We start from the raw sequence: 14,640 nt of genomic DNA, 5'->3' as shown, positions 1-14,640 counted from the left end.
AAACACACACACACAATATTAAAAATTAATTAAAAGTTCATTATAAAAAATAAAAATTTCCTTAAATAAATTTTTTCACATTCTTACTGCATCCTTTTTTTTGGCTACCCAACACATTTTGAAAAAAAAAACGCCAAAGGGGCCAAAAATGCTATTTCAACTCAAATGCAAAAACACCAGAAAAAACGCAGACGCAGCAAATTGCACTGGCGTTTCTTCTGGTGTTTTTTTTTTCAGTGAACAAAACACTGGGGAAAAAAATAACAAGTGGAATCCTAGCCTTACACCTCTGCTACATCTCATAAATGCAGTTTTCTTACATTTAAAGGGGTACTCCGGCGCTTAGACATCTTATCCCCTATCCAAAGGATAGGGGATAAGATGCTTGATCGCGGGGGTCCTGCCGCGTGTTCGCTCGGGGTCTGATTACTGTCGATTACGGGGCCGGAGCGTTGTGACGTCACGGCTCCGCCCTCCGTGTCAAGCCCAGCCCCTCAATGCAAGTCCATGGAAGGCCGTCACGCCCCCTCCCATAGACTTACATTGAGGGGCTCTTTCGCTCGCGTGGTCGGGATCCGAAGCCTCCAGCGTTGCCGGAAGCCGTTGAGGTGGGTGCTGCATCCGAGATCCCAGGGGTCCCCAGCAGCGGGACCCCCGCGATCTGACATCTTATCCCCTATCCTTTGAATAGGGGATAAGATGTCTAGGGACGGAGTACCCCTTTAATAATCTCAGCTCTGCTACATATAATGAAGCCAGTTCTTTCTCATTTGATAAATTCAGCTCTACAAAAAAATTAAAGGGGTATTCCAGGAAAAAAAACTTTTTTTTATATATCAGATTTGTAAATTACTTCTATTAAAAAATCTTAGTCCTTCCAATGATTATCAGCTTCTGAAGTTGAGTTGTTCTCATCTGTCTGACAACAGTGCTCTCTGCTGACACCTCTGTCTGTCTCGGGAACTGCACAGAGTAGAAGAGGTTTGCTATGGGGCTTTGCTTTTACTTTGGACAGTTCCAGAGACAGGTGTCATCAGAGAGCACTAAGGCCCCGTTCACACTACGGAATTCCCGCGGAACTTCCAGGCGGAATTCCGCGGTGTGAACTTTAACATTAGTGTGAACGGGTTTCCGCGAGACCCGTTCACAGTGCGGAATTTCAGCGGCAGACAGTGTTCCGCGCAAAGAAAGAACATGTTCATTCTTTGCGCGGATTCCGCGAGCACTGCATAGCCGTCAATGGTGACGGCTCAGTGACCCGCGGCCCTAGCGCCGAAGCACTTTCGGTGCTAGGGCCGCGAGAATTAGACAGAAAAGAACAACCGCGAGAATTAGACAGAAAAGAACAACTCAACTTCAGCAGCTCATAAGTACTGAAAGGATTAAGATTTTTGAATAAAAGTAATTTACAAATCTGTTTAACTTTCTGGAGCCAGTTCATATATGTAAAAAAAAAAAAAAAAAAGTTTTTTCCTGGATAACCTTTTTAGGAAAGGCATTTTTTCTTACACTTTATAAACTCAGCTCTGCTACATCTTAAGCCAGTTCTCTTACATATGAGAAACCTAGCTCTGCTATGATTACATTACAGGAAGGCGGTTCTCTTGCATTTGATAAACTCAGCTCTGCTACATCTCTTGAAGACAGTTTTCTTACATTTGACAAACTCAGCTCTGCTACATTTAGGAAAGCATGGTCAGTTACACTTGATAAAATCAGCGGCACGTCTGACACCTGGTTTACGTTTTTTCCCCTCTACACAGTTGACTGCACTTTTGTATACAGCAAAATTAAATGTATTGTTATGGAAACAGTGACAAAAACCTAGTGTGAACCCGCACTAACTCACTGCTGTTATACTAGGGGAATACAGAAACTGGGGGGGGAAAGAACTACATGTCCAATGATGCCCTGATCAGACCCTGTGAGGCCCGATCCTGCTGTCTGGGGTCGCTCCATATTATTCCTCTTCTATAGTCTATACTTTAGCAAGAAAATTGGGCAGAGGAGCTGAGTAATGCTGGGTTCACACCACGTTCTGCTAAATACGGTTCCCGAATACGGTTGGGAGGAGGGGGCAGGGCTTAATCGCGGCGCCCGCACTCAGACGTATTCGGGAACCGTATTTAATGTATGTCCATGAGCCGACCGGAGTGAACCGCAGCCTCCGGTCGGCATCGTTTTCGGCCGTATGCGGTTTCCCGACCGCAGGCAAAAACGTGGTCGACCGCGTTTTTGCCTACGGTCGGGAAACCGCATACGGCCAAAAACGAAGCCGACCGGAGGCTGCGGTTCACTCCGGTCGGCTCATAGACATACATTAAATACGGTTCCCCTATACGGCTGAGTGCGGGCGCCGCTATTAAGCCCCGCCCCCCCTCCTCCCAGCCGTATACGGGAACCGTATTTAACAAAACGTGGTGTGAACCCAGCCTGACTACAAAGGTGTTTAGTTTGTAGTCTGTAACCATGGAGATGTATACGTCTGCTTAAGAGTTGTATACGCAAAGTTTCTAGATTTTAAAGGGGTACTCCCCTGGAACCCTTTTTTTATTTTTTATTTTTTTAAATCAACTGGTGCCAGAAAGTTAAACAGATTTGTAAATTACTTCTATTAAAAAAATCTTAATCCTTCCAGTACTTATCAGCTGCTGTTATGATCCACAGGAAGTTCTTTACTTTTTGAATTTCCTTTCTGCCTGACCACAGTGCTCTCTGCTGCCACCTCTGTCCATTTTAGGAACTGTCCAGAGCAGGATAGGTTTTCTGTGGGGATTTGCTTCTACTCTGGGCAGTTCCTAAAACGGACAGAGGTGTCAGCAGAGAGCACTGTGGTCGGGCAGAAAGGAAATTCAAAAAGTTAAGAACTTCCTGCGGATCATAACAGCAGCTGGTAAGTACTGGAAGGATTAAGATTTTTTTTTTACAAATCTGTTTAACTTTCTGGCACCAGTTTATTTAAAAAAAAAAAAAAGGTTTCCAGTGGAGTACCCCTTTAAATGAAGATTCATCTGTTTTAAAGGGCTACTCCAGGATAGGGGATAAGTGTCTGATTGTGGAGGTCTGACCTCTGGGACCCCCCCACTATCTCAAGAACAGGGCCCCGAATCTCTGTATATCTCTATACGTATGGCACCTAATGTGCTGTGTACGTGATGCCTTAGGATGGGTCCACACATAATAGTCCGGCCTTAGAGGGTGTGCGACCAATATGGTGGTTGCACAAGCACTTTGACCGCTACTGCATAGGGAAGCACCATAGATCAGTGGTCTCAAACCGTGGCCCTCCAGATGTTGCAAAACTTCAACTCCCAGCATGCCCGGACAGCCAACGGCTGTCCGGGCATGCTGGGAGTTGAAGTTTCGCAACATCTGGAGGGCAACAGTTTGAGATCACTGCCACAGATGGTCCAGCGGATCATAACACTCACTAAATATCAGTATTATTTATACAGACACTGTTATTTGAATACTATATATATATATATATATATATATATATATATATATATAAATATGCACTGTATGGCGGTATTCACATTGTGTAGTACCGTACACAAATATAATGATATAAATAAATGACCGTCTCACCTTGGGGGATTCTTTATGGGGTTCACTGTAGAGACTGCGTATCCTCCGACGGTCGGTCAGTTTGTTGTCCCCGGCCGATGGTTGGTTGCATTCGCCCTTGAAGGTGGCGTTGTAGCTGGTCTCGTGCACCACTTTGTCCTGCGGGAATCGATACTGAGGCTTGCTCTTTATTGGTTTCACACGTTTCACATCAGTCCAAGGTCTGAACTCGTTCCTTTAAGCAGAGGGGAAAAAAATAAACATTAATATTCTACAAGGACACGAGGGAGATTCAGAGAAGCAATGCACATGCCCCACCCATTATTTAGAGGACATGCCCCCAACCTAAAGCATTCAAATGACATAGTGTCCATAATGACCCCCGTAATCATGTCCTGAAATATGGGCAGACTCCAGACCAGTCTCAACCCCAATGAATAGATACAGACCTCAGACCAGACCCCCCCTTAAAATATGGACAACCCAGACCAGACACCTAAAGAAATAAAGTCCCCAGATCTGATGCTCTAAATAAATACAGACCTCAGACCAGGCCTCCTTAATAAATACAGACCTCAGACTAGGTCCCCTGAATAAATACAGACCTCAGACTAGGCCTCCTGAATAAATGCATACCTCAGACCAGGCCTCCTGAATAAATACAGACCTCAGACCAGGCCTTCTGAATAAATACAGACCTCAGACCAGGCCTCCTGAATAAATACAGACCTCAGACTAGGCCCCCTGAATAAATACAGACCTCAGACTAGGCCCCCTGAAAATATGGACAACCCAGACCAGACACCTAAACAAATAAAGTCCCCAGATCTGATGCTCTAAATAAATACAGACCTCAGACCAGGCCTCCTTAATAAATACAGACCTCAGACTAGGCCCCCTGAATAAATACAGACCTCAGACCAGGCCTCCTTAATAAATACAGACCTCAGACCAGGCCTCCTTAATAAATACAGACCTCAGACTAGGCCCCCTGAATAAATACAGACCTCAGACCAGGCCTCCTGAATAAATACAGATCTCAGACCAGGCCTCCTGAATAAATACAGACCTCAGACCAGGCCTCCTGAATAAATACAGACCTCAGACTAGGCCCCCTGAATAAATGAAGACCTCAAACTAGGCCTCCTGAATAAATGCAGACCTCAGACTAGGCCTCCTGAATAAATACAGACCTCAGACTAGGCCTTCTGAATAAATACAGACCTCAGACTAGGCCTCCTGAATAAATACAGACCTCAGACTAGGCCTTCTGAATAAATACAGACCTCAGACTAGGCCTCCTGAATAAATACAGACCTCAGACCAGGCCTCCTGAATAAATACAGACCTCATACTAGGCCTACTGAATAAATACAGACCGCAGACTAGGCCCCCTGAATAAATGCAGACCTCAAACTAGGTCTCCTGAATAAATGCAGACCTCAGACTAGGCCTCCTGAATAAATACAGACCTCCGACTAGGCCTCCTGAATAAATACAGAACTTAGATCCTGAATAAATAGAGACCTGAGACTAGGCCTCCTGAATAAATACAGACCTCAGACTAGGCCTCCTGAATAAATACAGACCACAGACTAGGCCTCCTGTATAAATATGGACTTCAGACCATAACCCCTGAACAAAAGGAGACCAGATCAGACACCTCAACAGATAAAGTCCCCAGATCTGACCCTCTAAAAAAATACAGACCTCAGACCAGACCCCCTGAAAAAAATGCAGACCCCAGACCTGACTCCTCAATAAAGTCCCCTGACCTAAACCTCTAAATAAATACAGAAATTAGATCAGATCCCCTGAATAAATGCAGCCCCTAGAACAGACCGCTCAACAAAGTCCCCTAACCTGACCCTCTGAATAAATGCAGACCCCGGACCAGACACCTTAACAAATAAAGTTCCCAGGCTGACCCTCTAAATAAATACAGACCTCGAACCAGACCCCTAAACTGATATAGACCAAACTAATGCACACACTAAACTAATACAGAAATTAGATCTTTTAAACAAATAAAGATGCAATCCAGACTCCTAAACAAATACAGACCCTAGACTAGACCACTTATATACAGATCCCAGACCAGAGCCCATAAACACAAATATATGAGTTTAATAAGTTTTCCCTAAATAAATACGCAGTCTCCAGACCAGACCCACTAAAAACAAATCACACCTTAGACCAAAGCCCCAAAATAACTACTACCCCCAGATCCTTAAAGTTTGGGTACTCCGGTGGAATTATTATTATTATTTTTTTTTAATGAACTGGAGCCAGAAAGTTAAACAGATTTGTAAATTACTTCTATTAAAAAATGTTTACCCTTCCAGTACTTATTAGCAGCTGTATGCTACAGAGGAAAATTTTTTCTTTTTGAATTTTTTTTTAATCTTGTCCACAGTGCTCTCTGCTGACACCTGATGCCCGTATCAGGAACTGTCCAGAGCAGGAGAAAATCCCCATACCAAACCTATGCTGCTCTGGACAGTTCCTGACAGGGACAAAGGTGTAAGCAGAGAGCACTGTGGACAAAAATTTCTGTCTGAAATGTTCTTCTCTTGGCTGCACTGTGATTTATCCTCCCCCCTCCCTTACTCTGCTGATTCACTGCTCCTGCTCTGTAAGGCTATGTCCACTTGGGTTTTTTTCTGGGGATAAACAAAAAAAAAAAGCCAATTCTGCCGCTTGGCGTTTTTTCGGCCAAAAAACGCTGCGGCCAGATGTTAGCTGTAAATCACTGAGAAATCTCAAAATTAGTTTTTCAGTTTGGCATTTTTTTTCAATCCTTTTTGGAGTTTTTTCCACTCTTTTTTTGGCGTTTTTCAGCTCCTTGGCAGTTTTGCAAAGTCGCAGCATGTTGAGCCTATGGCGTTTTTTTCCCTGAAATCGTGGCGTTTTTCTCCCATAGAAGTCAATTTTTTAGGTAGTACTACTACTCCCAGCATGGAACACACTGTTCCATGATGGGAGAAGTAGTACCTGTGCTAATTTACAGATCGCCCGTGTCACTCCTGACACCTTCTGTGATCCTCCTGTATAATGTATAGATGCGGCCGGACGCTCTTCTATGGTCCCCTGCACTGCCGTATATATACACCTATTCATATTTCCCACAGAGAGTTGTGATTGGCCGGATAGTTCCAACCAATCACAACTCTCTGTGGGAAATATGAATAGGTGTATATATACGTCAGTGCAGGGGACCGTAGAAGAGCGTCCAGCCGCATCTATACATTATACAGGAGGATCACAAAAGGTGTCAGGAGTGACACTCTCTGCGATCTGTCTATTAATGCAGGTAGTACAGATCCCAGCATGGAGCAGAGTGTGCTCCATGTTGGGAGCAGTAGTACTTGCAGTTAAGGACAGATCACATTAGGTTTCACTCCTGACACCCGCTGTGTTCGTCCTTTATCCTTCATCCTGAGATGCAGAGCGGCTTTCTCCTGCACTCGCATCTCTGCTCTGTACTCCGGCAGGCCACTCACCATTCATATTTCCCGCTGAGAGCTGTGATTGTCTGCCACCATCCGGCCAATCCCTATTCCGTGCAGAAAATATGAATCAGTGATGTCAATTTCTATTCACATCACTGGCCAGCCCGGAGTACAGTGCAGAGATGCAAGCGCTGTATAGAGCTGCTCCACATCTCTGCTATATTATGGACGATCGCATCAGGTGTCAGGAGTGACACCCGGGGCAATCTGTCTATTAGTATAGAGGAACTACTACTCCCATCCTGGAACAGTCTGTTCCATGCTTGGAGTAGTAATACTACCTAAAAAATATAAAAGAAAAAAAGTGAAAAACACATACACTACATCTTTATTATTGTTGGCTACATTTTTAGTGCCCTGCCCGCCCACATAAATTGATCCCTGTTTAAAAATTAATTAAAATTTCGCTATAAAAATATAAATTTTGTTAAATAAAAAATGTTTTCCTTTAATACTGCATCCTTTTTTTTTTTTTGGTACCCAACAAATTTAAAAAAAATAAAAACCCACAGGGGCCAAAAATGCTATTTCCACTCAAATGCAAAAATGCCAGAAAGAAACTGCACTGGCGTTTTTTTTCACACAAAAAAATTCAGGAAAAAGTGCAAACTTAGCCTATCCCTTTCCTCTCTGGTTTAATGCTATACACACACACAATGTTTATTGGAGAGTGCCTGTACTCTACCACCAAAGACAATACAGTGAGTGAATAACTTACTGTCATTCATGTGTATCATCCTTAGGCAGTCCTGTAATGCTGGGACTTGTAGTTTTTGAATAGTTGGGGGTACAGTGTTTGGATAACTCTTTTTTTACAGCAGTGTTCCTCCCGCAGTCTTGTCCGTCAGCCATCTCGTGTCCATGACCCTTGGACACCCTCAGGCTGCTGAGGGACTCATCAGTGTCCCAGGAGGTACGAGGACCCCTAGTGGTGGGATTTTTGAAGGTAGTTTTCTTTAATAAAATGGGAAATTTTTTTAAGGAGTATATTAGAAAAACTATTGTTTTGCCAAGAGGTACAACATATTGAAAGTTTTTATATTGGACAGTGCCCATTTAAACTAATTTAAACCACAGAATAGACTCTCTAAATTGACTCCAGACTAGGCTTCTAAAATATCTTTGCACCCTAGGCTTCCTCTTCTAAAGAAATACAGACCCCAGAACAGTCCCCAGAGCAGACCTCTTGATACAGACCCCAGACCAGACCTTTTAAATACCGATTCCAGATAGACTCCTAGGGCCTTAAAGGGGTACTCCACTGGCTAGCATTGGGAACTAAATGATCCGAATGCTGTTTTCGTGCTGTGGGGGTCGCCCACGCCCCTAGTGACGTCATGACCACGCCCCTCAATTCAAGTGTGTGGGAGGGGGCGTGATGGCCGTCACGCCTCCCTCCTATTTTCTTGAATTGAGGGGGCATGGCCATGACATCACAAGGGGCGTGGCCGACCCCCGCAGCGCGAAAACAGCATTCGGAACATTTAGTTCCCAGCGCTGGCCAGTGGAGTACCCCTTTAAATAGCTACAGACTCCAAGGGGTAAATTCATTGAAGAAAACTGGGACATTCGATAATTTTTCTAGGAGCCCAGGGTTAAAATCTGCATTTACTGCACAAAGTAGAATGATGCCTTGGCCACATGATACCCCCAACTAATGATTGCAGGAGAAGTCCCTAGTCCAGCCTCCCTTTCCCAGGAGAAGGGGTGGCCATAAGCCTGCTAGTCAGCAGCTAAGGCCGGGGTCTTGAGAGCAACATTTCCTAGGCATAGCTACTAGGTAAAATCTACAATCTACAAATAAGTCACTGCCCCTTTTTTTTTTGTTCCTCTCCATACTGTGATAGTAAAGTGCACAGAGAGAGTTTTCTATATTTTCGTCAGAGAGAAGGCTGAACAAGGACCTCTCTGCAATGCATCAATCTCTTTCTTTTGTCGTCATCAGTAGATGTAGTAAATTGGACTGAAAACATATTCGGTTATGAAGATATTACTGCATGTCATTACATGTACATATTAGAAACACCTCGGAAATTGTTAAATTCAGTATTGCTGCTTAAAGGGGTACTCCGCTGCTCAGCGTTTGGAACAAATTGTTCGGAAAACTGAAGATGGCTCCGGGAGCTCGTGACTTCCTAGTCCCGCCCCCTCAATGCAAGGCTATGGGAGGGGGCGTGACAGCTGTCACGCCCCCACCCATAGACTTGCATAGAGGGGGCGGGATGGGACATCATGGGGGGGTGGGCTATGATGTCACGAGCTCCTGGAGCCAGCTCCAGCGTTCGGAACAGTTTGTTCCAAACGCTGAGCAGCGGAGTACCCCTTTAAAGGGGTACTCTGCCCCTAGACATCTTATCCCCTATGCAAAGGATAGGGGATAAGATGTCTGATCACGGGGGTCCAGGCGCTGGGGACCCCCGCAATCTCCCTCCTTCATCCAGCATTTGTTTAGAGCATTGAGTGCAGCGCTGAAGGCTCGTGATGTCACGGCCACGCCCCCTCCCATAGACCTGCATTGAGAGGGCATGGCTGTGACATCACTAGCGGGGCGTGACCGCGACCCCACAAGCCTACGCCCCGCATCGCCAGTCATCCGGCAGGGAGCAAAGTTCGCTCTGTGCACTGGATGTCTGGGGTGCCGCAGCCAAGATCGCGGGGTCCCCAGCGGCAGGACGGCCATGATCAGACATCTTATCCCCCTATCCAAAGGATAGGGGATAAGATGACTAGGGGTGGAGCATCCCTTTAATATAAAGGGACAGTGACCAAATATTCATTCATCTTAAAATGCTGTAGAAATAGCAACTGTATCTTGCACAATAAGGTTCAGTATAGTTGTTTCACTGAGTAGCGTCATCGTAGTGTCCAGAGGTCTCATTCCTGCACTTTGCATTATGGGAACAACTCCCTTGACAAAAGATGAGTGGTTTCCCACAGCAGGAAACTTGCAAGAAACTCGCTTGTAATCCGCCTGTGTGAATGCTCACTTATAAAGTATTTGTCCCTGGACCTTCAAATGTTTAACATTTTTTGTCCATTTTAGCTAAAAGGTACCGCCAGCGAGGGATCAATAGCGATCAGCTGTAATGATGACGGTACCAATCCCCTGCAGTGCCACCACAGGAGAAATGACGTATTACACACTTCTCCGGTACTTTTAAATCAACTGGTGGCAGAAAGTTCTACAGATTTGTAAACTACTTCTATGTAATAATGTGGCGGCCCAGTACAGGAGATGTTACCTCGTACCCTTGCTGTCCTGTCAGGCAGCCTCCTTCAGTGTCCCCAGGGCCCCTTGCTCCTGTTTCCCCCCTGTACATATGTTCTGCAGTGTATTGTATTATAAAATGTGTTGTATCTTTAAGAGTTATGTCATGTGATTATTACCCAGGAGGTACCAGTGACCAGGTGACCAAGAGTGACCTATGGGCTCCCTGCTGGTCTCCCCCATATAAGCCCTGGGTGGAGCTTCTCTCTCTTCTGCTGAGGTCCAGTGCAGTCTTGTCTAGTGTGTGTGTCCAGAGTGTTGGAGACCTCAAAGTCCAGTCCTGCAGCCGCCATCAAGTCAAGTAAGATAAAGTCACAGCTTTATGAATCAAGTCAGTCCCTGTCATCTGTCAAGTCAGCAGGGTCTGCATTCAATTGTCCAGTCCTACTACAAGTCCCAGAAAGCCCTTAAAGGGTAGCTCCCACCATCCTATATTTTTTTTTTCTGTCCCTGCCTATTTCCCATCTATCCCTAACCCCCTCCCTGCTTTAAAAATTTTTTTTTACTATATTAAAAATGCCTTTTTGTCTGCCTGGTAGTGTGCTCACTGATGCCTGCTGGGGCCGACACTTCCGCCCTTAGTTCATCTATTGGCTGTCAGGGCATGCTGGGAGTTGTAGTGGGGAAACAGCTGGAGGCACCCTGTGTTGAAAACAATAAGTTAGGGCCATGGGCGCAGTGCGGCGCTACCCCGTTCCCTCTAGCGCTAACCCCCCCCCGTGTTGACACCCCGATCCCCAGAATCCCTGTGTCGAAACCCCAATCTGCGCAACCCCCGTGTTGAAACCCCAACCCCTGCTCTCCCCGCAAACCCCGTGTTGAAACCCTGATCCCTATACATACAAACTGCAGAATCCAGCAGCATCAGCAGCGTGCAGGGGCAGTATCAGCGGCGTGGTGCGGGAGGAGTGGGCGGCGTCTGAGGCCAGGGAGCCAATGCGCTCTCTCCCTGCCTGTCTGATTGACAGGCAGGGAGAGAGCACAGGCTGAATGAATTAGGACCAATGCCCGGCTGGCATCAGTCCGAATTCAGGCGTTATGTCACGCCAGCCTGCAGCCGGCCAGTGGCCACTAGGAGGGAGACCCCTAGTGGACGGTTTTCAAACATTAATTTAAACATTTTAATAAAAAAAAAAATATATATATATACATATATATATATATTAGAGATATGTTGTAGTAGATATGTACTACAACATATAAAAAAAAAGTTGATGACAGTGCCCATTTAAGGTCTCTGCGTCACTGGTCACCTCCTTGGGCCCTGTCTGAACTGTATAGACTTTACCATCTGTCTACCCTCAGTAAATCTACTGTTGTCTGTAACTTGGCGTAGGGGTCTTTATTGCCCCCAGTGCCTAGCCCAGGATCCAGCGGGATACCTTTGGGTGGTTTTAGGCTAAACCACGCCCTGGCATCACGAATACAAGGGGTTAATGCCATCAGCCCCTAGGCTAATTGCATCTGCCCTCATCACACCCTGCTATCACAATAATCTTAATCCTTCCAGTACTTATCAGCTGCTGTATGCTCCACAGGAAGTTGTGTAGTTCTTTCCAATCTGACCACAGTGCTTTCTGATGACACCTCTAGCTGTGTCAGGAACTGTCCAGAGCAGGAGAGATTTGCTATGAGGATTTGCTTCTACTATGGACAGTCCCTGACACGGTCAGAGTTGGCAGCAGAGAGCACTGTGGTCAGACTGGAATGAACTACACAACTTCCCGTGGAGAAAACACAGCAGCTGATAAGTACTGGAAGGGTTAAGATTTTTATATAGAAATAATTTACAAATCTGTAGAACTTTCTGGCACCAGTTGATTTAAAAACATTTTCCCCCCTCCGGAGTACCCCTTTAACCCAATCATATATCTAATCAGTTCATCTCTCTGCAAAACTAGAGATATAGGCAGCATAAAAAAAAAAAACTGAGCTAATTTCTTTCAAAAAAAAGTACCATCCCTGTTCTCATGTTGTTTGTGGTACAGCAACTTGGCTCTATTCACTTCGGTGGAACCGAGTTGCAATACCACACACAACCTGAGGACAAGAGTGTCGCTGTTTTTTAAAGAAATCAGCCATTTTTTTGTAATTTTGGATAATTTGCAGGATTCATGTATTTAGTTGACTGACAGTAAAGCCCTTGTCGTAGCGCTCGCCCGTCACACCCCGCTCCGTCACAAGAATGGAGACTTATGTTCTTACAGAGGAAGCCTTAGGAATAATAATTTATTAAGTGCTAATCCTGACATTCATCCTTCCTTAAGATTAGCGCTGCAGGCCGGTTATCAGCAGATTACATGGGATTCCAGGAATCACTCCGCAGATTCTACCCAATAAATTCCACTTTTCTTCAGTGTTTATAATAATAGATTATAGCAGTCAGAGAGCAGATTTCCTGATACATAGCTCCAAATCCCCTTATATGATTAGCTCCCCCTAGTGATGGCTATAGACAGACGGAATTTTATTGTGTAACTCTACAGGAGGAAATTATTGAAGAAGCACTCCAAAAATGCTATTATTAATAATTGTTATTATTATTATTATTAATAATTGTTATTATTATTATTATTTATTTATTTATTATAAGAGAATAATGTAGAGGTTCTTGTGTATGCATTGCGCTTACCTGCTTTAGCTGATGTGACAGGCATGGGGTTTTCAAATTGATTCTATTTAAAGGGGTACTCCGGCACTTAGACATCTTATCCCCTATCCAAAGGATAGGGGATAAGATGCCTGATCGCGGGGGTCCCGCCGCTGGGGACCCCCTTGATCTATCACGCCGAACCCCGTTAAAATCAGTCTTGCCCCTCCCATAGGCTTGCATTGAGGGGGCGGAGCGTGATGTAACACGAGAGCGGAGCCGTGATGTCACAATGTTCCAGCCCCGTGATCGACAGTAATCAGACCAGGAGCGAACGCGCTCCGGGGACTGATTTTAACGGGGTGCGGCGTGCAAGATCACGGGCATCCCCAGCGGCGTGACCCCTGCGATCAGGCATCTTATCCCCTATCCTTTGGATAGGGGATAAGATGTCTAAGCGCCGGAGTACCCCTTTAAAGGGGTACTCCACTGCCCCCAGCATTTGGAACTTTTTGTTCCAGATGCTGGGTGCGGGCTGCGGGGTTTGTGATGTCACTGCCACACCCCCTCCCATAGACTTGGGACATGGTGTCACGAGAGGCGGGGCCGTGAAGTCACAACCCCCACAGCCCGCACCCAGCGATCAAAACAAAATGTTCCCAATGCTGGGGCAGAACAGAAGTTAGTTCCTCCTGCTACCTACATTTCCCATGATTCTTCTGGCTTCTTTGCAGACAGGGGTTGGAGTCTCATCTCTGCAATTCACCCTATGACACCAACCTAATCATCTGGGTAGACTCCAGCAATCAGAAGCCTAAACTGCTGAGACTCATAAGTAGAGGTCAGTTCACATTATGTGCAGTTTTGATGCATTTTCTTATTAAGGGTAAAGTCACACGTGCCGTAATTTTTTGCATATTTTTTTGTAGCTGATTTTGCTACCCATTGACTTTAATGGATACAACAAAATACGGCACATGTGACCCTACCATACAAGTACGGTTTTATTTTAAGAAAAATATTGCCAGAAGGAGAAAGTGATTTGACCTATAATAATCACAATTGTGTTTTATGAAGATCTGAAGTCTTTAGTCTGTGTTCACATGTTGCATATTTACAGCATTTTTACGTTTTCAAGGTGTTTTAGCCATGTTTTTGCAGAGATTTTCTGAAATTGCGGTAAATATGACATGTTTTTACAGCAATTTGTGCAGTTGTGGTAAATAGAACCAAAAGCACAGCAAAAACATGGTAAACAATGCAATGTGTGAACACAGCCTCATGGGATGTGTGTAACTATTACAGATTCTGATTATTTAGGGATAGCAGCAGCAGTATACAGATAGAGCTGGAAGAGGAGGTGTAAAACTACTATATATCTTGATCCCATAGAGGTAGCAGCAGCAGTATACAGATAGAGCTGGAAGAGGAGGTATAAAACTACATTAATATCTTGATCCCATAGAGATAGCTGCAGTATACAGAGAGAGCTGGAGGGGAAGTGTATGACTACTATATATTCTGATCCCATAGAGATAGCAGCAGTATACAGATAGAGCTGGAGGGGGAGATGCATAACTACTATATATCCTGAACCCATAGAGATAGCAGCAGCAGCAGCAGTATACAGATAGAGCTGCAGGGAAGGTATATAACTACTATATATCCTGATTTGTTAGGAATGGCAGCAGCAGTATAGA

The 14,640-nt window shown here is 44.9% G+C and overlaps 1 protein-coding gene across 1 annotated transcript in view; it reads right to left on the bottom strand.

Annotated features, from left to right (window-relative positions):
- The window catches only part of MAP6 (microtubule associated protein 6), a 97,696-nt gene that overhangs the window by 55,910 nt on the left and 27,146 nt on the right, over positions 1-14,640 (bottom strand). Inside the window, exon 3 of the mRNA XM_056560021.1 lies at positions 3,592-3,805. Within this exon, the coding sequence (XP_056415996.1) occupies positions 3,592-3,805 (214 nt within the window). The remainder of the gene's footprint in view (positions 1-3,591; positions 3,806-14,640) is intronic.

Source organism: Hyla sarda, chromosome 2 (assembly GCF_029499605.1).
Source record: "Hyla sarda isolate aHylSar1 chromosome 2, aHylSar1.hap1, whole genome shotgun sequence".
In the NCBI taxonomy this organism is placed as follows: domain Eukaryota; kingdom Metazoa; phylum Chordata; class Amphibia; order Anura; family Hylidae; genus Hyla; species Hyla sarda.
Note: the sequence above shows the minus strand (reverse complement) of the source record. Positions and strands in the feature narration are given on the sequence as shown.